The sequence below is a fragment of the Archocentrus centrarchus genome, chromosome 9 (assembly GCF_007364275.1).
Source record: "Archocentrus centrarchus isolate MPI-CPG fArcCen1 chromosome 9, fArcCen1, whole genome shotgun sequence".
Lineage (NCBI taxonomy): Eukaryota > Metazoa > Chordata > Actinopteri > Cichliformes > Cichlidae > Archocentrus > Archocentrus centrarchus.
Window position 1 is genome coordinate 10,271,220 of NC_044354.1, and position 20,691 is coordinate 10,291,910.

At 40.1% G+C, this 20,691-nt stretch overlaps 1 protein-coding gene across 2 annotated transcripts; it reads right to left on the reverse strand.

The window, feature by feature from the left end:
- Positions 1 to 540: 540 nt before the first annotated feature.
- Positions 541 to 20,310, reverse strand: mapk4 (mitogen-activated protein kinase 4). 2 transcript variants are annotated; one of them, XM_030738346.1, is made up of 9 exons: positions 19,995 to 20,310; positions 16,879 to 18,514; positions 16,219 to 16,394; positions 8,848 to 8,992; positions 7,144 to 7,226; positions 6,599 to 6,677; positions 6,185 to 6,404; positions 5,435 to 5,600; positions 541 to 4,509 (listed from the first exon to the last, which is right to left on the reverse strand). In XM_030738346.1, the coding sequence occupies exons 2-9, from the start codon at positions 17,243 to 17,245 to the stop codon at positions 3,544 to 3,546; spliced, it is 2,202 nt and encodes a 733-aa protein (XP_030594206.1). In that variant the 5' UTR covers positions 17,246 to 18,514; positions 19,995 to 20,310; the 3' UTR covers positions 541 to 3,543. The 2 variants fall into 2 exon arrangements, with proteins under 2 accessions (XP_030594206.1, XP_030594207.1); XM_030738347.1 differs by having other exon boundaries at positions 16,879 to 18,517.
- Positions 20,311 to 20,691: the final 381 nt, after the last annotated feature.

Here is a 20,691-nt window from a genome sequence, read left to right on the forward strand (position 1 = left end):
ATTTCTTTGACTTTGAATAACAGATATTGCCAGATAACAACAGATCTCAATAGAATAATGCAAAAAAAGAAAGAAAAAAAAAAGATCAAGCTATGAAGGCATCTTGTGGGTGCTGTCAGATCTTTTGGATCCTGTGGATTTTGGGCGAAGACTTTCATCTGTGTTTGACAGAGTTTGCATCAGGGTAATGGGGCAAAACTGCAAGCTAATTGTTGTCTTCTTTAAGCAAGTAATGTTTACTAAGTAATGTTTTACATCTTGCAAGAACATTTTCCTGCTGAAGGAGGCTGTTGGTTTGCTTTGTGCTGTTGGGGGTGTTCTTGATCTACAACAATCTTTAACCTTTTATTACCAGCTGGAGCACCCACACTAACTATTTTTTTTTTCTTTGCATTCTTGGCCACAGCGGCTTTTTTCAACAGTGGAGAGAGACAGGAAATGGGGGTAGATACAGGGGAAGACACGCGGGCAAGCTGGCGACGGGCCGGGACGCCCCACCATTACACTGTTATGGTAACACACTCAATATGACATCAAAAATTGTTTTAGTATTGTTTTATTAATTTTCCAGCAAGAACAGAAACTCCAAAAAGAGATACTATCAGTCAGTATAGAGCATTAAAAACCTCACAGATTTTCCTAGATGAAAAGCCGAGGCCTCCTTGAAGCATGGTTACAAAAGAAATAAGAGCCCACAGAAATATGACTGTTATCACAAAGTGACACATAATGAAAACAACAACCTATAAGCTATTTGAATAGCCATGCAGAAGGGAGGGGACACATTACATTCAGCAAACTGGAAGTATTGAGGCGTACTGAGGCACATTTCTACATTGTTTTACACACTTAAAAGAATTAACTTCGGCTCAGTAACAATATGTGTTACAGGTACTTGTCAATGATGTTATTGCTGGCTTTGGCTACCTGCAGCTTAGAAGAAACTGACTAATGCAAAATATGATCCTGTGTGTATGAGTTTAGAACAAAATTACTTTTGATTAGGCAGACTGCAGCACACCTAAATTACTTGCAGAAATAAGGGTTAAATGTTCTATTTGTCAATGAGGAAATCTTCTATTTCTACATGTGCTAGTGACACTACCTGTGCTTCATTGTGATGTAAAGAAACATACTTGGCTTTGTTGTCTCATAGGTTGTACTGATGGCAAATCTCATGTATGGCTCAATTCTTTGGAAGTCATACTAAGTTGTGCAAGTGTGCCTACAACTGCTGTATGTAAGCTACGGCATGCAGGTGCAGACAGTATGAGAGTCAGCAGTTTTAGAGCAACTTATATCTGCATTAGCAGTTAACATTTGAGACAACTTTGATATGTGGGTAGCTTGTATGAATTTTATGGAGAGATTCAACTTATTGGATAGCATGAAGGTTAACTGACTACAGGTTAAACTAGTCGGAATTGGATACCAGATGGTGGACGCACAGATGATAAAGCATTCTTATTCTGTTGTGTTGCTGGCAGTGTGTTTTATATACCCTATATGGACAAAAATAATGGGCCACACCTTCTAATCTTTGAATTCAGGTGCTTTCAGTCCCATTGCCACATGTATATAAAATCAAGCCCCCAGCCAGTGCAGTCTGCCTTTACAAACATTTGTGAAGTAATCGGATGCCACAGCTGCAAGAAGTTGGTTTGTGATGTTTTTTTCATTCTCAATATTACAGGATCAACTGTGTTATTATTGCAAAGCGGAAGTACTTAGGAACCACAGCAACTCAGGCGCAGAGTGATAAACAGTTACAAAAGCAGGGTCACTGTGCGTGGAGCCACAACGCTCTGCCGATTCAGTAACTGCAGAGTGCCAGACCTCCTCTGGCATTAACATTAGCACAAAAACCGTGTGCTGGGATCTTCATGGCTTTGGTTTCCAAACCAGCTCCTGTAGGCGTAACATGTAGATGGCCCAGTACATTTAGTGTCCATATAGTGTATTTCAGCATTAAAGTTCGACTCGTGCATTCTTTGATCAGTTCACAGCAGAATGTCACATTTCAAACAGTGACACTGGAGATGGGGGGGATTGAGGCCACAGAATACAGGGAATGTTAAATTAACTGTGTTTATTTTTGGCACTAGCTCTGAAGAATTATTTAATGCCATTTTTAGTTCCACAGTTCAAGAGAAGCTCTTGATTAATAGATTATGAGGCACAAGCCAGAAGCCTTCATCTGTTAATTACTTAATGTACACATGCCCCTTAACTGGTCTGGTTACCTTGGTTGAACATCAGGAGTGGAAATACTGTCAGGAACATATTAAGGGTCTACTACTTAGCATGCTGGACAGTAAAGAATTTTAAAAATATATATATATATACATATATATACATTTTTAAATTGATTTCGTGTTCCATATATTAATATGACTGCTGAAAAGCACTAAAAAATTTTGAGTACAAATAATTTCCTGCAAAGGTTGTAAAGGATCTACATTCTCTAAAATATAGCATACTGTTGATTGCGTTAAAGCTTTCTGCGGCTTATATTTGAGCAATAGATGTCTGGCTGTCCAGTACAGAGAGGATTGTATATGTTCAGTGTAAAATAGACCTTGTTTGGTACATCAGGCAAACAAGAAACGATTTATGGTCAAACATGAGCAAAGCTGTCTGATAGTCATAACTTACTACCACAGAGCATTCCACATTCAAACAGAATACAACTCACTCCAAATAACATGAACATGGGTCCTACTAATTAACAAAGAACACAACAATATTTCAAACACAAGAATACTAGTACAACTCTTGAGAAATTTACTATGTAATTAAATCTGTCTGAATTTTGTACAAGTTGACAGGCCGTTTGTAGCAGTTAAGTCACTGTTGGAGTGTTATACTCATTATAGGTCATCATGTAGCATAATATGATGGGTTATTTTTCCTATTAATACATTCAAAGACACACTGAAAAAGCACTGTGCCACTATTATTATTATTTGGTGAACATCACCACTGGAAGACCACTTGAATTGTGTTCAGAAAGGGTTATAGACAGTTAGGGATGGGATCTTGTAAGAAAAACAAATTGAAAGCTTGCCTAAAACAGGCTTAATCTCTTAGTTATTAATAGCCTGGGCAACTGATGCCAGCAGCAGACTGTTCCTTCTTTTGTCATTTGCAAATGTTTGTGTCACAAAAAAAAGTCTTGTCTGATCAATCATAGCAAGCCACAATTAAAAGAAATATTAGCTGATTACTTTTAAATATGGGCATGTAAAACAAATCTTTGATGTTTGCAGCGTTAAATGTGGTTGTTTATATTAAACCTCTACCGGCCTGAGAACATCTCATGGCAAAGCTGGAAGATTGCTTGTTTAAGTTTGGGGGTTGTTTTATCACAGCATATAGTGTATAATTGCAATAGTACCAAAAAGACAAAAGCTGCTAACACTATGGTCTAATGTTTAAGCAGCATATTAAACCACGGGGACCACTCACTATGTAAAGCACTATGAACATTTGGAAGTGCTACCCAGTATGATGCTGTGGTGGACCTGCAGCTGAAATTCAGCATCAAGAGTTGGGAGTCTGTGGCGTCTGTGGTGGTTGAGTCCTGTGCTCTGGGAAGCTGGGTACTTTTCGGTTAATGTTTGGCTGTTTGCTTTCCTCCATCCATCCCCCCTCTTTTGCTTTCTTCCCGCTTGCTTTCTCTTTCCTCTGCCTGCACAGTTTCAGTGCTCGGGATATGAACACATCTAGGTCAAATAGACGCTCTTTTTGCTTGACAGGAAGATACTCTAGGGAGTCAGCATTTACTGGCTGAGAAATGGAAGAGGTGGAAGAAAGGGGCTGAGATTCTGTGGGTTGGATAAATTGAGTGGTCGGGGAAGACACTGTTTGATATGACTGAGAAGGATGTAGAGAGGTGGGAGATGAAGGGAAAAGTAATGGAAGGGCATTAGGAGAAGACATGATAGGGCGAAATGGGCTTAGTCTGCCTTCATCATAAACTGATGGTTGCCGCACAACCTCCGTGTAGTGGAAGACTGGAGTTGGGAGGTCAGTAGGGGAGAGAGGGAGAGGTGGCGAGGAAGTGTAGCAGGAGGGTGATTGCTGCTCCAAAGAAGGACTGGGACTGGGTGAGTGCAGACGAGACTGGGTGCTCTCAACCCAGCGAGAGATTTCTTGGAACAAATCCCCTGTCTCCTCCTCTTCTTCTTCCTTCTCTGCTTCCACCTCCTTCATCTCTGCCGGGTCCTCCATGCTGCCACCAATAGGCTCAGGAGGCACAAGGAGGCTGTTAGTGTTACGCTTCCAGTGAGACAGATCCAGGATCAACTTAGGCTCTGAGTAGTGTTGAGGTTTTCCCTCTCGCCAGGCAATTTTATCCAGATATGAAGGTGAGCCCACTTTGTAATCACAGGAGCGGCCACAGTCAACTTCCCCATATCCCAAACCACAGGCCCGTTCCAGAGAGGAGTGAGAGTTTTCCAGGAAGCGCTCAGCTGAGCTGCTATGGGAATATTTTCGTGGGTCAACCTGTATGAGACAGTTGGTAAGGAAAAGGTAATTAATTTTAATAAGTAATTAATTCCAGTTATGTTGACTCATATCCCATATGTCTGATGAAATGTAAGTTCAAGACAGAATAAATACTAAAGACAGACATACTGTATTTATAGAGTTTACCAACAGGCTTAATGCTGGAAGAAACGTGGAAAACTACTTAAGGGAAAAAAAGAAGACCTTCCACTATAAACAATCTGCTATTAAAAAAAACCCCATAAAGCTTTCATATAGCCAAAAGCTAACATATAAAAATGAGTTGTCAGCATTCATTTAAAACAAACCACAGATTCAGCTAACCTGATGAGCTGAATTTTGGCACTACAACCTCAAACACGTGGTCACCTCTGAAAAAGGCTCTGATCAGATGATTGGGGAGATAGACCGCTGGAATAAGTTCTCAGCAGGTCTGCTATATACTCAGGAGCCTGGCCATGTAGGGGTTTATTAAGTAATCAATAAAATTTTAAAATGAATCCTTAATTTCACTGGAAGCCGGTTTGGGGAAGGAAGAATATGTGTAAGCAACAGCTCGTTTTTGTTAGAGCCTAGCTGCTGCATTCTGGATCAACTAAAGAGAGGCCAGGGAGGACTGAGAAATGTATGTAAAAAGTGAGTTACAGTAATTGAGACAATAACAATATTCGATAATGAAAAATAACACCCAGGGAAACTGGGCAAATCATTTGTAACATGATTTTCCATGAGGGTTATGCCATTGTGACAAGAACCAAAAGAACTGCTGTCACTTGCAGTATCGCTACTTTAAAATGTAAGCAAGCTATGAGAATATTTATGCACTTTTAACTTATTTCGTTTTACCAGTGTCTTCACATATCTCTTTGCATAACATTAAGATTACAACCAGTATGTTGAAGAGGAACAAAGCATATCTAACCTGAGCCTCCTCTAAAAGTGAGCTGGAACTGGCCCGGGGGTCTCTCTGCACCTCCTCCTCCTCTGTAGTGTCTCCCAGGTCAGAGGTAATGTGACAAGGGGGCACACAGAGACACCTTCCACCTGATTGTTGCCAGCACATAACTGCTGATAAGCTGTTCTCATACCTGCAGAAAGGCAGAAATAAAATTTAGTATAACCTAGTTATGCAATGCTGGATGTTCAATCATGAACTACTATCTAGACTAACTAGGAGAATCATGGTTAAGTGGCAATCACTGATGAAAATCATTTTAGACTGAGGAAAATGGTTAATGGATTAATTTGTGAAAGGAAAAAATAATTGCAAGTCCAAAGATACACAGTTTGATCACTTGGAGACTAAATTGTTCATACATAAAATATGTGAGAATGAGTGATTGTCTGCTCAGTGGATGAATGGCACCACCGTGACCATTGTCCTGAGTGCTTATTTGTTCTAGCTAATGCATGTATGTTAGAATTATATGTTAAATATTCTATCCTGCAGTTCAACAGGACTTAGAAACATTTAGTGTAATACCTAACGGAACTATATTGTGTGACAACATCTGCAATAGGATTGTGGATCAACCTGAAGTCAGTAATAAATTTGTGATCAGACACATAAATATGATTTTTAACCTTTGGTAGTTGATGCTCTTTAGTAGTATTTTATGATTAAAAAATATGAAGAATGAATTCCCACTTGCGTATAAAAAAATCTACACACCTGTCCCATTGGATGCTGGAGGCCTGACTGTTGCTGCTGCTGAGGCTCTGCTCAGTGATGAGGTTGTCCTCCAGCTCATCCTCAATGCGGAAGGGATGTGATGAAGTGGGCTCATCTTCTGGACAAGAGTACTGCTGAAGGAAGGGGTGAGATAGCGCTTCTTCAGCTGTCAGGCGATCCATGGGGTTAAAGGTCAAGATTCGTTCAAGGAAGTCCACAGCTAGGAGGAGAAAAGAAGGTGTGGGACTAAAGACTAATGTATATGTGTCACACCTCCAAACCCCTTCACGTGACTCCAACATCTCTTCATCTGTCACAGGTCAGCAGAGCTGTGCTTTTCTGTATCATTTTTCCCTTCTCATACTTCCATTATACTTTAAACCGCTTAACCTTTCTGTTCTTCCCATCACTCACCCTGATGATCCACTTCAGGCAGCAATTCAGAAAAGGGTTTCTTTACTTTCCATTCATGACTGACATATGAAGGCATCACCTAGGAAAGCATAGTTAAAATGTAACTTGTGTTTTATTGTTTCTTTGTTCTTTAGCATATTTAAGGCATTCCATTCATTTTTTTCCCACAGACCCATGGTGCAAAGACTTGTCCACAAATGTAATTTTGTATAAAATTACATTTGTCACAACATCAGAGTTCCATAATCTGATTCATAAAAATAATATTATTTAACTAAGTAATAAAATTAATCACTTATTTTGTTTATTGGGGGTTTTTTTGTCAGATTGATTAAATTCAAAAGTTCATGGAAATGAACCGACAATCTACAACCATAACAAAAACAGAACACAGTACGCTGTTATTTAAGATATTCTTCTATGTGAAATTTTTGGCACAATATTGATATTTAATTTTTTAAATACATTTTTGTCTAAAGCTGGGAACATGAATGTCAGACTTAATAATAATCAGATTAATGCTAATATGACTTCCGATGCGTCACCTGTAGCAGATCCTGCCTGTCCTCCTGTCTCAGCACCGGCACTGTGTCGAGAATCAGCTGCATCTGCTCCAGCTCATGAGCTCCTGGGAGCAAGAAACAACCAATCAGAAACAAGCACAAAAGAGACAGAGGATCAGTTACATAAGCTTTAAAAAAAAAGTTAGTTCTAAGAGTCAATCATGAATGTCTGGGAGGTACAAACTGTCAATTTAAAGAAACAGTAAGTTAAGCAAATTCAATTATAACAACCATTTGGAAACTACTACTACTGCCTACAGCATCCAAATATTACATCAAGCACTTACATTACATCCCCATTGCTTAAAATCATAAAAAAATAATGTCAGTTCTTGTATCTTCATTTTGTCTCCTCCTCACTTTTAGGCACACCGAAGTAAGAATTAAACATCCTTCAACCCATTTACACTGCCAGACACTTACCCTAACTCCATCCTAATGTAAAAGATCTACAACCTTAAACATCTTGATGAGCTTGTTGTTGGACGTGCACCAACTCAGTTGCCGTCAGCCTCCACTGTTACAGTTCACAAAGTGCTTTTTACCTTTGGCAGTAGATGGAAATATACACATTTTGAAGTCACTGAATGTGGAGTGACCAGAAGAGTAACATGCTTTTGTGGCATGCAGGTCTTCTGCTAACACCCAGCAACAAAGTGGCATTTTTCACTTATGTGACACATGGTGAAATTCCCCTTTAAATGTTTCAAGCTGACCGATGGACACCAGCAGGTGGAGCTATATCAACACATTCACAGCTGTAAGAAATAAATAAGTAGTTGTAATTTGTTTGGAAGGGAAAATGTGGTTTCCCCTCTGGTAAACAAATCTATACAGCTTCCAATATACCCTGTGGGTTCAGTAAAAGCCAGGGAGCACACCTCTAACACCTGATGTGTGAAAATCTAAAACTCAGGAACACCAGGGAGCAGAGAACTCTGTTGTGTTTATGATGCGAGCCCTGTGGTGTAGAGGGCTGGTGGAGGTCAAACCAGCCTGTCAGGAAGAACTACTCTGCTTTGGAGAGTGAGAATTTCTCTATCATCATTGTCATTCTGGTCAGGCAAAGAAGTAGTGTGCAGACGTGTCTTTGGTGGAGGACACTGTGAAAAGAAAAAACTCTTTGCTCTAACTGGATGGCATCACTACTGTGATGCAATCTTGAAGCCTGTTTTTCCATTATACTATTAAAACCGTACATAGGTCAACGTAAAACAATAAATGTGCTGTAATCCAACAAACGTAACTATTTATAGCTTTGCACTAATTTAGCCTCATAACTATTCATGATGATCTCCATGATATTCTCATGATGGCCTTGTGCGATCTTCCTGTAGTACACATACTACAATAATATTGCACATGCTGATAAAATGAGCCCTTAAAAGTATGCATGCATATGTTTGGGTGTGACAAAAAATTAAATGGCATTTTTTTTTAAAGATTATCTCATAATTACCATGCGCTGTCTTTCATAGGAACTGAGATAAGATTAGAATAATAGCAGATAAAACCAGAAAAATAAATTAAATTTCCAAGAAACAAATTTCCCAGAAAGATCTCGCAGGACCTTAATAATAAAGTGCTGCTCATGAATACTAATAATATGATTTTATTTTATTAGTGATTCTCAGGTTTAAAAAGACAGTCCTTTACTAAAGACTGCATTAAAAACAGTAGATGTACCTGCAAACAGCATGCGTCCAGTGAGCATCTCAGTCAGTATGCAGCCTGCGGCCCACATGTCTATGGCCTTGGTATAATTGTTGGGTGACAGCAGCAGACGTGGGGAGCAATACCACTTAGTTACCAACCCCTCCGACAGATAGCCCTGGATAAGTAAGTTAGGTGGAGAAAATAGGTGAAAGAGAGCAATACAGATAATTAAAACAGAAAATCAGAACAGTATAACTGCAGTTATATTGCTGATGAGCATGCAGCAAACCAGACTATTACCAGTCTGCATGCACTTGAATATGTATGAAGTGTGTTGGTAGTTGTTTCTGTTGAAATGGATTCCCCAATTGCCCTGAATTGTCCTGACTTTCCACTGAAGCAACAACATAAGTCTTCATTAGTGCCGCTCTGCGATGAGTCCCTTCTGTCTAATTCTCTAAATATTCAACTTTGTGAATAATGATGTTATGCACAGAGATGAGCCAGTCAAGCACATTCACATGCAAACCTGCTGTAGAGATAATGAGATGTTTCTGCCTGTTGCTATCATCAACACTCTCGCCGTCTCTTGTATATACCACTCCACTTCTCACTCTGCAGCCTTGCAAAATCTCAAAATACCTTCACTTACTACAAGATATTTCTGTTCCACTCCTTGTATTACTCCTGAGCCAAATTTTTGCTGCCCCAGGCTCCTAAACGTCTTCACAGTCCCAGTTTAAGAAGAGAGCAGACTGCACAAGAAAATGTGGTTATATTTCCTCACATATTTTTATATTTTTTGGCAGCAGAAGGCAAATACACTTTTCAGTACTTTTCCACTCGACTGCTGTGAACTGCTACGATAATCATCGCCATCACCCACATAAGCTTTTCATTGTGCTGGGATGTTGCTAGGTTGCCCATCCATCAGGTATCTGTTAGACTCAAGGATGAACTGACTTGAATTTGGTGATGAAAGGACAAAGATCAAGAATAGATAGAAAGGAACCCCATAATGGCACATAGCATAAATGTCTAATGTACCTCATTGCACTATTCTCTTATCCTTTCTGTCTCTCTATAGTCCTTATTTTTTTTATCCCTGCTGCTCCTCTTCTTTTCTGTCTTCCCCTCTCCTAAAGCAATTTGCCATCCTCCATTTCACCAGTCACCTATCTTCTTCTTTATTTGTTTTTTTTTTGAAGAAGAAGAAGAATTACTCTATTTAGACCAGAGAAATATAGACAGCTTGACTTTTCTCCTCATCCAGATAAGCAATCACACTTAAAATGAATGTCAGAGACTGCTCTTCACACCACTAAATTATCTGTGGGTACCTGGCAAAACAGGGCACAGCCTCTTTGATGATTATGCTTTAGATGTGTCCCAAAGGGGTTTCATATTTTTGACAGCTTAAAAACGATTTGTCTTTGATGGCATAAATGAAAAGGTACTTCTTCTTGAGCAGCAGGTTATGGGCACGCCGTCATTCACTGTGGGCCACCCGCACCAAGATTCCCACTTGGTGCGGGTGGTGGTTTTTTTGTTTTTTTAAGTTAGATGACTCCTACATGTGTCACTGCCTGTTCTTGTCTGGGTGGCAGCAGACAGTGGGAAACTGGTGCTGGGTGCTCAGTGACCTTGTCTTCTATCTGTCTGGCTCTCTGTTGCCTCTTCTTATCTGAGCTCTTGTCTCTGCTCCCTCAACTTTTTGTAGTTATTTGAAAAGTACCAAAGTACATTTTTGGGTGCAATATTATCTTATGACTAATGTTAGTCATAACTCAACTCTGGATGCAGTGTTTATGAGAAAGAAGTCTATTTATGTTTTAGTTTTACAAAACAATACACAGACAGATGTAATTTGTAGCTATGTTTCCAAAATATTCCACCTTCAGTGTCAGTGTTTTTCACCAGTCTATAAGATTGCTGGGCAGCTTCTCCGTTCTTTGTTTTCCCTTTATCACCATTGACCTTCTTCCTCCTGTTTTTACCTCCCACTTTCCTTTCCATCCATTTATCCCATCCTCCCACCTCAGTATTTCTCTGCGTCATCATTAGCCACACCTATTCCTCTTCCCGTCCTCTTTTCTTCACACTTTTTTCCGTTCTTCCTTTCTTCACTTCGCCTCACTCTTTCTACCATCCTGCTTTCCTTACCTCCTTTCTCACCTGTTTCTTCCCTCCTTCTTTTCTTTCCAGGTACTTTTAAACACTCTGTCCTTATCCACCTGTCTTCCCCCTCTCTGACCTTCATCCAGGCAATGAATAATTTCTGGGCAGATCCAGCGCTGCCTCAGCAGGTGGCATTCACACATACACACTCACAGAAGCACCAAGATCCTACCGGTGTAGACTGTAAATAACATCACAAATAATGTTGTTTATCCCCTCTGTTTTTTCCTCTCTCCTCTCAACCCTTCTGTCATCTCTCTCCGCCTGAGTAAATGTTTGCCTGTGTAGTCAGAAACACACTTCTAGACAGCTCCTCAAACGACCTCATTTCAATGAATGGACCAAGATACAGTACATCTATGAAAACGTATGGCAGGTACAAGAAGGGAGTCTTGTCTACTTTCTGGGAACTGATCATTCAGAAGGACTACACATCTTAATTAGTTGGTCTTGCTTGCAAAAATGACATAATATAAAGCATTCATAAGTTCAACTGTGATGCTGGAACCTTATTTGAAAGCAGTAAGAATCACACATACACCAGACTTATTTAAAGTTAACACCATTTGTAAATTTCCACCAGAGTTGAGGTTAATGCGGCCCGCGTCCATTAACAGAAAATGTCTGAAAAGGCACTTTTGCTTTGCATTATTGAATAAGAGCGAGAGAGGATTCTGTTGTATTCATTGCAGGCATCTGCTTTAGTATCAAATCTGCATCACAAAAAGCCCAAATAGCATCATCTTACACACATTATACACACAGAGAGGCACACACACACACACACACAATGTGGGTTATACAATTTTATGCTAACTAACAGTAAGAAACCAATGTTCTGCTGGCTAACAGACTCATCAACCGGGACACCATCCATCCATCCAAAACTATGTGAAAAATCCTTTACAACATTTTCCATTTAGTCACAAGGTGACTATTCTTCTTCTCTTTTGAATACTCTGCAAAAAAAGTTAGAATTTGACTGTATGTGTTGTCACATGAAGATCAGTCCATCTTATTGTCAAACTCTGCCAAGCCCACAGGTGTAAGTCATGAGCTTTATAAAACATATTTATAGAGCTTGAGTGTAACAGAGAGTTTGTGAACATGGTGGACTTTGCCCAGATAAACATTTATGGGGGTAACAGCCAACCCCTGGAAGATGAAGGATGTGAGATGGGTAGAATGAAGAAGATGTTCCCCTGTTACAATGCAAGGAAGAGCATTAAGTGCTTGGTTATGTAGCCAAACAGAGTGACAGAATGTCAACTAGTTCCAGCACTATTTTGCTGCTGTGGTATACCATGTTTTTGGCATTGATAGTCTGCATGCTATTGTTCTGTGCGATGCTGATTTCTTTTTTTTCTCCTGCTCTGTTGTGCTTTGTTCTGTGACCGTTAAAGGGTTTTTTTTTCTTTTACAATAGGTGCAAATCTTTTGCTTTATAGAATTTGTAGACCTTGTGCACTTGAAATCAGCATCTGAAGAGCATTGCCTTTGATGCACAGTCAGTTAATCTCAGCACAACAATAATCTCATACAGTAATACAGTAATACAGAATGGGATACAGTCGTTTGAAATAGAAAATACACTCTCATTCCTAAGGATGGTAAAAAAAAAAAAAAAAAAAAGTCTTTCTTTTGGTCTTTACCAGGTTCTAAATTATTTAAACACAAACTCTGATGTACAACAACACATGACATATTACACCATGTCATTATTTATTTAAGAAAAACTAAGCCAAAATGAAGAAGCAGTGTGTTTTTGTTAAACATGGCATGTGCATTGTATCCAAACATGTCTACTTTGGTCTCCTCTGTCCAAAGGACATTGTTGTAGAAGCCTTGTGATTTGTTCAGATGCAACTTTGCAAGCCTAAGCCATGCTGCCATGCTCTTTCTAGAGAGAAGAGGTTTTCTCCTAGCAACCCTTCCAAACAAGCCATATTTGTTCAGTGGTTTTCTAATTGTATGGCCTTGAACTTTGATCTTTGAACATGTAACATGCTAACTGAGGCCTGTAGAGTCTGAGATGTAGCTCCTGGCTTTTTTGTAATTCCTCAGATCAATGCACAATTTGACCTTGAGGTGAATAGTTTACTGGGATGTCCACTCTTGGGAAGATTGGCAACTGTCCTGAATGTTTTCCACTTGTGAATAATCTTTCTCACTGTGGAATGATGAACTTGTTTGGAAATGAACCCTTTCCAGATTGATGGGCAGCAACAATTGCTTCTCTAAGATCACTGCTCATGTCTATCCTCCTTGCTCCAGACCAGCAAACTGCCCAAAATTCTGCTTTTATAGAAGTGGTCACACTTCCTGATGATCAATTAATCGTGCATTTGATTAGTAGCACCTGGCTGTGACTTACCCTCTTAATTCCTATAGAAGATTTAATGGTGTTTTTCGCACACTGCTTCTGCATTTGGCCTAATTTTTGTTGAATAAATAATGACATGGGACATGGAGTAATGTGTCATTTTGTTGTTCATCTGAGGTTTCGTTTATCTAATTTTATAACCTGATAAGGACCAGAATTTTTGTTTGCTATGCCCTGATAATAAAGAATACATTTTGAACTGAAAGAGTGTACTTTCTTATTCATATGGCCATATGACCTGTGTTGGATAATGCTTTTTCAGTGTTCAGATATTGTTTGGAGAAATGTGGCAAAGCAAGAAAATAGAGAAAAATGTAATCTTTTTTTTTCTCACTGTTGGAGTCATTTTGTCTCCCTTTTCTTTGTTGCTTTGAGCTTTTCTCCACCTTCCTTCTTTGTCACCCTGCCTCTGCTTTTGTGTTTTGTTTTTTTTTTTTACCTCTTTTTCTCTCAGCCTTCCCTGGCTCAAATTTTCTCGCCCTTGCGCCTCATCTGTTCTTTCTCTCCCTTCTCTTCTTCCCTCCACTTTCCACTCCTCCCCCTTCGAATGCACCCCTGTGTCTGCACCCAGCTGATCCCCAGTCCCGTGCTGTGAGCTGACAAAGATCGCCTTTCACAAGAGCCTCTCTTCACAAGCACAGACCAAAAAAAACAAAACAAAACAAAAACACACAAACACATGAGCGCGCGCACACATTCAGTCCTACTAGTGTTACAGTTCGGCTTTGGGATCTTTGCGCATAAGAGAGCTGAACAATGGAGTCGTAAATTATCTCTCAGAAGTCTTTATCTGCAATTGACAGGCTAATCACAGTGTTTGATTAGCGAAAAACTTGATACCAGCTCTGAGAAGAAGACAGAAATAGCGAGGTTTGGGCTGAAAGAGAAGCTTATTGTGAAAGACACAGGTCGGCAATATCAGACAGGGGGATGTGTAATCAGAGAAGCCAATAATAATAATACTATAAGAAAAAAACAGGATTGCCTGGACTGCAACATGTAAAAAGAGATGCATCAGTTACATGCTTTTCAAAATTGGAGATTATAAAATTCTAGCTCCTTGGCTGACGTGCGCACTTTTCATACACAGAATCATACTAGTGATAAGCATCCGACTGAGATACCAAATTAAAAGGAGACCTGATAGATTCCACACTGTAAATTGAAAGTTAGAATGAATATATGTGCTGATTTTTTATGACAGGATTCATTTGGAATAGTATACTATTTATAGTGGGGGTTTTTTCTACACAAGCAGTAGTGTTTGTGCACAGCTGTCTGATAACCACATAGGGCTTGAAGATTTGATGTCTCTTCCCTAATAACAGCTCTACCTCAATGAGATGGAGCAGAGATAACATTTGATATTACAATACTCTGCCTAGATGTATCCATCAGCAGCTGAATGGCACACAGTGCTTCAGAGAAATGAGAGGAGAGAAAAAAAAAAATCCTCCTTGACTTGAAAATTTATAGTATCATTAGTTTTTGTGGAACAAGCCTCACAAATTATTATTATTTTTTTAATAGGATAAAATCAATGAAGCAGCAGAGACTTTCATACTTGGTTGTAGCCCAAAGATTATGGATTTATACATTTAACATAAAAAAAATATAAAGAGAGTCCAACAGGCATGAACTGGCTTCCCGTCAAAATAAAACTTGGCATTCTGGCTTCATTTACATGCCCTAGAAAAGAGCAATTAGGTTACATTTGGAAATGTTTGTGCGCCTGTCATAATCCAGTTTACACCTCTTCTTTGGTAATCAGAACAATATTTTCATATAGAGATGCACTTAAATGAAGACTTCCAAAACTGCAGTGTTGTGCAAAAGTCTTGAGCCACCCTTATTTTTATTTTTTTTTTATGTTTTGCTTCCAAGGAGTCAGACTTTCTTGAAAATTTTCAAAAGTCTTGAGCAATAGTTCTCCAGGTTTCTGAAGGTCTTTCAAAGCTTTCTTTTTTTTGACATTGGAGTGTTTTTTTTAATCATTTTCAGTCCAGTCCCTGTACCTGACCATTTTCAGAGGAATGTTGTTTTTTATTTCTTTATTAAGCCATTTAACGCTAACCTATGAATCATTTAAGAAATTTGTAGGGAGGAGGTCAGGATAGAGGTATAACAGTGAGTAAAAATTGATGAAATTATGAACACAGAAAAATAATATTTTGATCCACCATGCAATAACATCTGACAATCAAACATGCTGCTAATGCAGTAAAAACATACCTGGACAGAAAAACACACAATGGAACACTATCAGTAATGGATTGTTGTCCCCAGAGCGTGGACCTCAACATTAATGAAGTGGTGTGCCATCATCTTGACAGAAAACAGAACAAAAGGCAGCCAACATCCAAAGAGGAGCTTTGAATGTCCTTCAGGAACCCTAAAGAACATTCCTGAAATTTTCTAAAAGAAATTACAAGAAAGCTTGACAAAGAGAGCTCAGGCTGAGCTGAAGAATAAAGGAGGTCGTACCAAATACTGACATTCAAACTTGTTAGATTTGCACAAACTCTGTTTTTTCGCATAAACTGTATTTCCATGTACTGCATGTTTGCTTGTGTTTTAATAAATCAATGCACCTAGTTCCCATTTTCCTAGCAAAATATAAAGAAATGAGGGGTAGCTCAAAACTTTTGCACTGTAGTAGTATAACCCATTCATTTATCAACTTGAAAAGACTGCAGTGTGCATTTGTAAACACACTGCAGGCCATTTTGGAACCTCTTTGAGACAGCTTTCTATGATTTTAGTTGTAAAGCTGTCAGCATGAGTTTCCCAGACATGCACTTGTTTGTATTTGTGTGCGTATGCATGTGGGTCATGCTTACCTTATGAGAATAATGAGGGTCGACTATTCTGGCCAGCCCAAAGTCTCCGATCTTGAGCAGCAGTTGGTCGGTGTTGATAAATATGTTGGCAGGCTTCAGGTCTCGGTGCAGGACGTTGGCTGAGTGGATAAACTTCAGTCCCCTCAGCAGCTGGTAGAACAGCAGAGTAGCATGACCTATTCAAGGGCAAAAATCAAATCAGGATATCACGATGCACCCCAATGTGCTCTTGTATTTATAGTTACAGTGTGTATCCATAACTCATAATCTTTTAAATGAGTGACATTTTCTAATGTTTACCTGCATAGGATCAACTATTCTGCCAAATAATAAAACCACCCACATACAGTGTATAAACATGGACATGCACTTTTAAAAAACTTCTATGATCATCTTTGAAAACATCTCTTGTGGATATAGGCAATAATGAAAAATCTGTTCTCTAGGCTGTACTGCTGTTTATCCATCTTGACTGTTTTGATGTGAGATTTCTGCCTTACCTTATGTGCACAAAGCATTAAATACTTTTGGTATAAACAGAAGCTCTGAGATTCATTCATTTTTGACCCTGAATTTACCCAAATTGTCATAAAAACGGGTTTATTTATAATTTTGTGATCATTTATATGTTGAGTTTTCTGCATCCCTCCTTTTACTTACCAGTAGGTAGCGGCCCTTGTTCTAGCAGCCGAGCCAGATCAGTCTCCATGCACTCCTGGACAATGTAGAGGGCACTGAGCTGGGTTGGGTCTCGGGGCAAGGGTCGTCCATATGGAGCTAAAACCTCATGAACCCGCACCACATTTTCATGGTGCAGCCGCCGGGTGATCTTGACCTCCCGCAGGGCATGTTTCACTGTCACAGCGTCACGCATCACCAGCTTTTTAATTGCTACACGCTGTCCAGTACGCTGGTCCACAGCTGACAGAACCAGGCCTGTGGCACCTGTGCCGAGAGGTCGAGGGTCAACAAAGTGACCACCAAGGTCGAAGCCATGGAGAAAGTGAGGGGTGTCCTGTCTGGCCATTGCTGCTCACTCTAGAGGTAATAGAGGTGAATGATTCCAGGTACCAGACAATGGATTTAATCTCTTGATTACCAATGTTTTGTTTTGTTTTTTTTACTGTTTTATGCACATGACATTACATCTTGCTGGTGAGTACAGACCTGAATTTTATTTAGTTAGCTGCTGCATTTAGATATTTGTTTCCTTGTCGACAAGCGCAAAATGCAGAATTATTTCTATGGAAAATAGTGACAATTCAAGAGACCCACAAAACTTGAAAAGGGGATTATTAAGAAAGGGTTGTGCTGAATTTTGGAGCTATACTCAATAGTGCAAGAAAAGAAATGATCTCCATGAGGCCTACAAATAAGTTTTTGTGCATCATTTGACCCCTTTGTTTAGTCCAGTGTGGAGCAATTCAAGTTTTACTGAACCATCTGTTGCTCATGTTTTCCCAAAGTAAGGACAAACAAAGTGAACTTTGATGCCTTCAAGAAAAGGTGCGGTTGAGAAAAACATCAAACTCACTAAATATCAAAATATATATATAAATGTAATGTTCGGTTTAGTCAGTGATCATACAGGGACATGCTGGTAAAGCATCTACAGTGCATGTTTAAAAATAACTTCTTTTTCCTTCAGCATCTTCCTCTTGATGGTGATGATGTCTGTCTCTCCCTCACAGATGTTTTATTTTAGTGCTGAAGTCTGCTGCAGGGATGCACTTCTAATCTCTGCCTGTATCGTCATGCACAGATAGTCAGAATATCAGGGAGCCTTATTAATACCACTCAGGGCATGGGGTATCCATAGAAACAACCCTCTGTGTGGCTGATTCTGCTCTTACAAGACTTGATGTATCATGGGACAGCAGCAGCAGGCGGATGGTCGGCTCTGCACTCTTCTCTCTTTCTGCACGCTCTGCTGTTTGTTACAAGTCATCAAGCAGCCTTTGATGGTGAGGCAGGAAAAAAAAAAGGAGGTGGGGTCATGTGTTTTAAATTCAATAAGACTCCGTTGGCTCCTCCTCTTCTTCCATGATACCAGTGAGTGCCTCTGTCAGTCACACAAGTTCATTCAGAGTGAGCTCCACACTTGGGCGGCAGCCAAATCCTGAAACTGTGGTATCCTCTCTGTATGCATATGCGTACACGTGCATGGGTGTAATCCCTCAGAAATCTGCTTCCCGATGCCTTTTCATGAATGTAGGGATTTCAGCAGCATCAGCTCAAGGCCATTATAGGAAGATACCGCTGTTAGGGGTGCTGTTCAGCACATCTGCTGCTCCTGCTACTGGGGAGAAAAAGAGGAAATGGAGTGAATGGAGACCTGAGAGACAAGGAAGATAACAATGAAAGTTAGACAGCAACAGAGCCTGGGTGCTAACAGAGTCTGTTGTGGCAGAGTTACCATTACATAACACCGAATGGCACTGTAACCTAATCTCTGCAAGTAACTTTGAATGCATAGAGCAAGGATAATCAATTTTGCAATACTTTAACGTCAGCTATATGAAACTATTATCATATCAAAGCAAAAAGGCTCTTTGACAGGATGGAATATGTTGGTATGGTCATACTTGTATTTTCTGATCTACTTGAGATTTTAGCATCAATTTCTATGCCAGGAAGGTCACATAGAGGTAGAAAACAAAAGCATTGACTTTCACCGATTCTTCAACCCCAGAGGTGAACTCATCAATCCATAAAACAAATCTCTGTGCTACCAGAAGCCTCGGGGCATGGTTGAGAATGAACTGTCCCTCTTTCATCCTCTTATTTGAAATGGAGAGCATACACCCTGTAACTGGACTGTAGGTGCTTTTTTTTTTTTTTTGGTTCCCTTTCCACAGCCTTTAAAATACTTACAGACTCATGTTAAGCTCAGTCAGGCTGACTGTCAGTGGCTGCAAGAGTGTAAGGTGAGAACAGAGAGACTAGAGAGGGAGCACTGACAGTGGTGCTGGGTGGGAGGTGCAGCACTGGGGTAACTTTATAAATAATGCATAACCACTAGAGATGTCGTTGGTGCTCTCTCTCTCTCACTGAGCATTTATTCTCCATATTTCTTCAGGTTATGCAACATGAATATATATTATAAATAACAAATTGCAGTTTCTTGATGCAGTCCAACAATTTTGAGCACATTACATTTAAATCCAGAGTGAGTAAGCTTAAACAAATATGATATTATTTTATTCATATTTAGGAGGAGGAAAAAACGACTGAACTCTACTCTTAGCATGAGCCAATGTGATGTTTCCAAATTTGTAGGTGATAGCAGATATGAGCAAACAAGGGCACATCTGTCATACTCCCAGCTTTGTGCGGATGCCTTTCTGTCCCAGAGGAGCCTCTGTAGCTTTGTTTTCTAACCACCCCCCCCACCCCCTTTCATTCTCTCTCTCTTCTTTTAAATACTCGATTTACTTCCCAATAAGCGTTAAGGCAGTTTTAGCGCACTTTAGATGGGAAACACTGCATGTTCTTCCTCTGTGCACACTGGCTTGATGCAGCTGCCTTTGTGTATCCACACAACACTCTAGAAACGCCCCTCTGACAGAACAAAAACAATGCAATGGAAGTGCATGTAATAAAACAGAAAGCTCGGTTTATAAGAAAAAAAAAGTATTCCAACCATAAACAGCCCTGTATCAGACAAAGGCGCTGGGGTATCTCAGATATCTCATCTGAGTATCTTTTCTGTGACAAATAAGAGGAGGAAGAAAGAAATACAAGCAAAGATAACAACAGGAACCATCAGTACTCACCGGGGCATTACACAGCCGCAGCCTGCCGTCCAGAAACAAAGATCCGGGGGAAAGATGCGAGATGCGGATCCTTGGAAGAAAAAAAAAGTGAAACCCGACCGCAGCTCTGTCTCTCTTGTGTGTCAGGGAGATTCAACTGATAGAAAAGGGAACGGTCGGTACGGGTCGGCACTGGGGGCGATCCGCCGAGATGAGATAAGCCAGAGGCTGCTACAGAGCCGGTTACTGTGGGCGACTGTCCGCTCTCTGTCAGCGCTTCAGAGCAGTGATCTGAGAGAGGGGGAGGAGAGGAAGAGATCACCCCGATTCAGGTACATCCAGCAGACCTGAGTTGCCTCATAGACTCTCACATACACTGCACCACACATGATTAAGTACTAATCCTTCTCTCTCTCTCTCTCGCTCTGTCGCTCTCCTTCACTTTCTCATCTCCCCCCCTTACATCTCTATGACTCCCAGCAGCAGCTCCCAGACCTCAGTTTACAGGAGTGCCAGAGTTATCGGTCTCCAAACCCACAGAAGGCTGCAGATGAAACAATGGGGAGAATTATAATTCAGACATCTATCTTTCTCACTTTACGTGGAGAACTCGCCTCCAGGTTACTCCAGCTTCATTATTATAGCTTGATGATCACCACGGTCATCTATCACCCTGACAGGCGCAACATTTGTGGGCTTGAGATTCCCCAAGACAGGA

Excerpts from the sequence above, each read along its gene's own strand:
- mapk4 (XM_030738346.1), bottom strand. The coding sequence starts at position 17,245 with ATGGCCAGACAGGACACCCCTCACTTTCTCCATGGCTTCGACCTTGGT. Across the intron at positions 16,395-16,878 it reads ACAAGGGCCGCTACCTACTG|GTCATGCTACTCTGCTGTTC; the intron begins GTAAGTAAAAGG and ends GCCCTTGAATAG. Across the intron at positions 6,678-7,143 it reads ACAGGCAGGATCTGCTACAG|GTGATGCCTTCATATGTCAG; the intron begins GTGACGCATCGG and ends ATGCTTTCCTAG.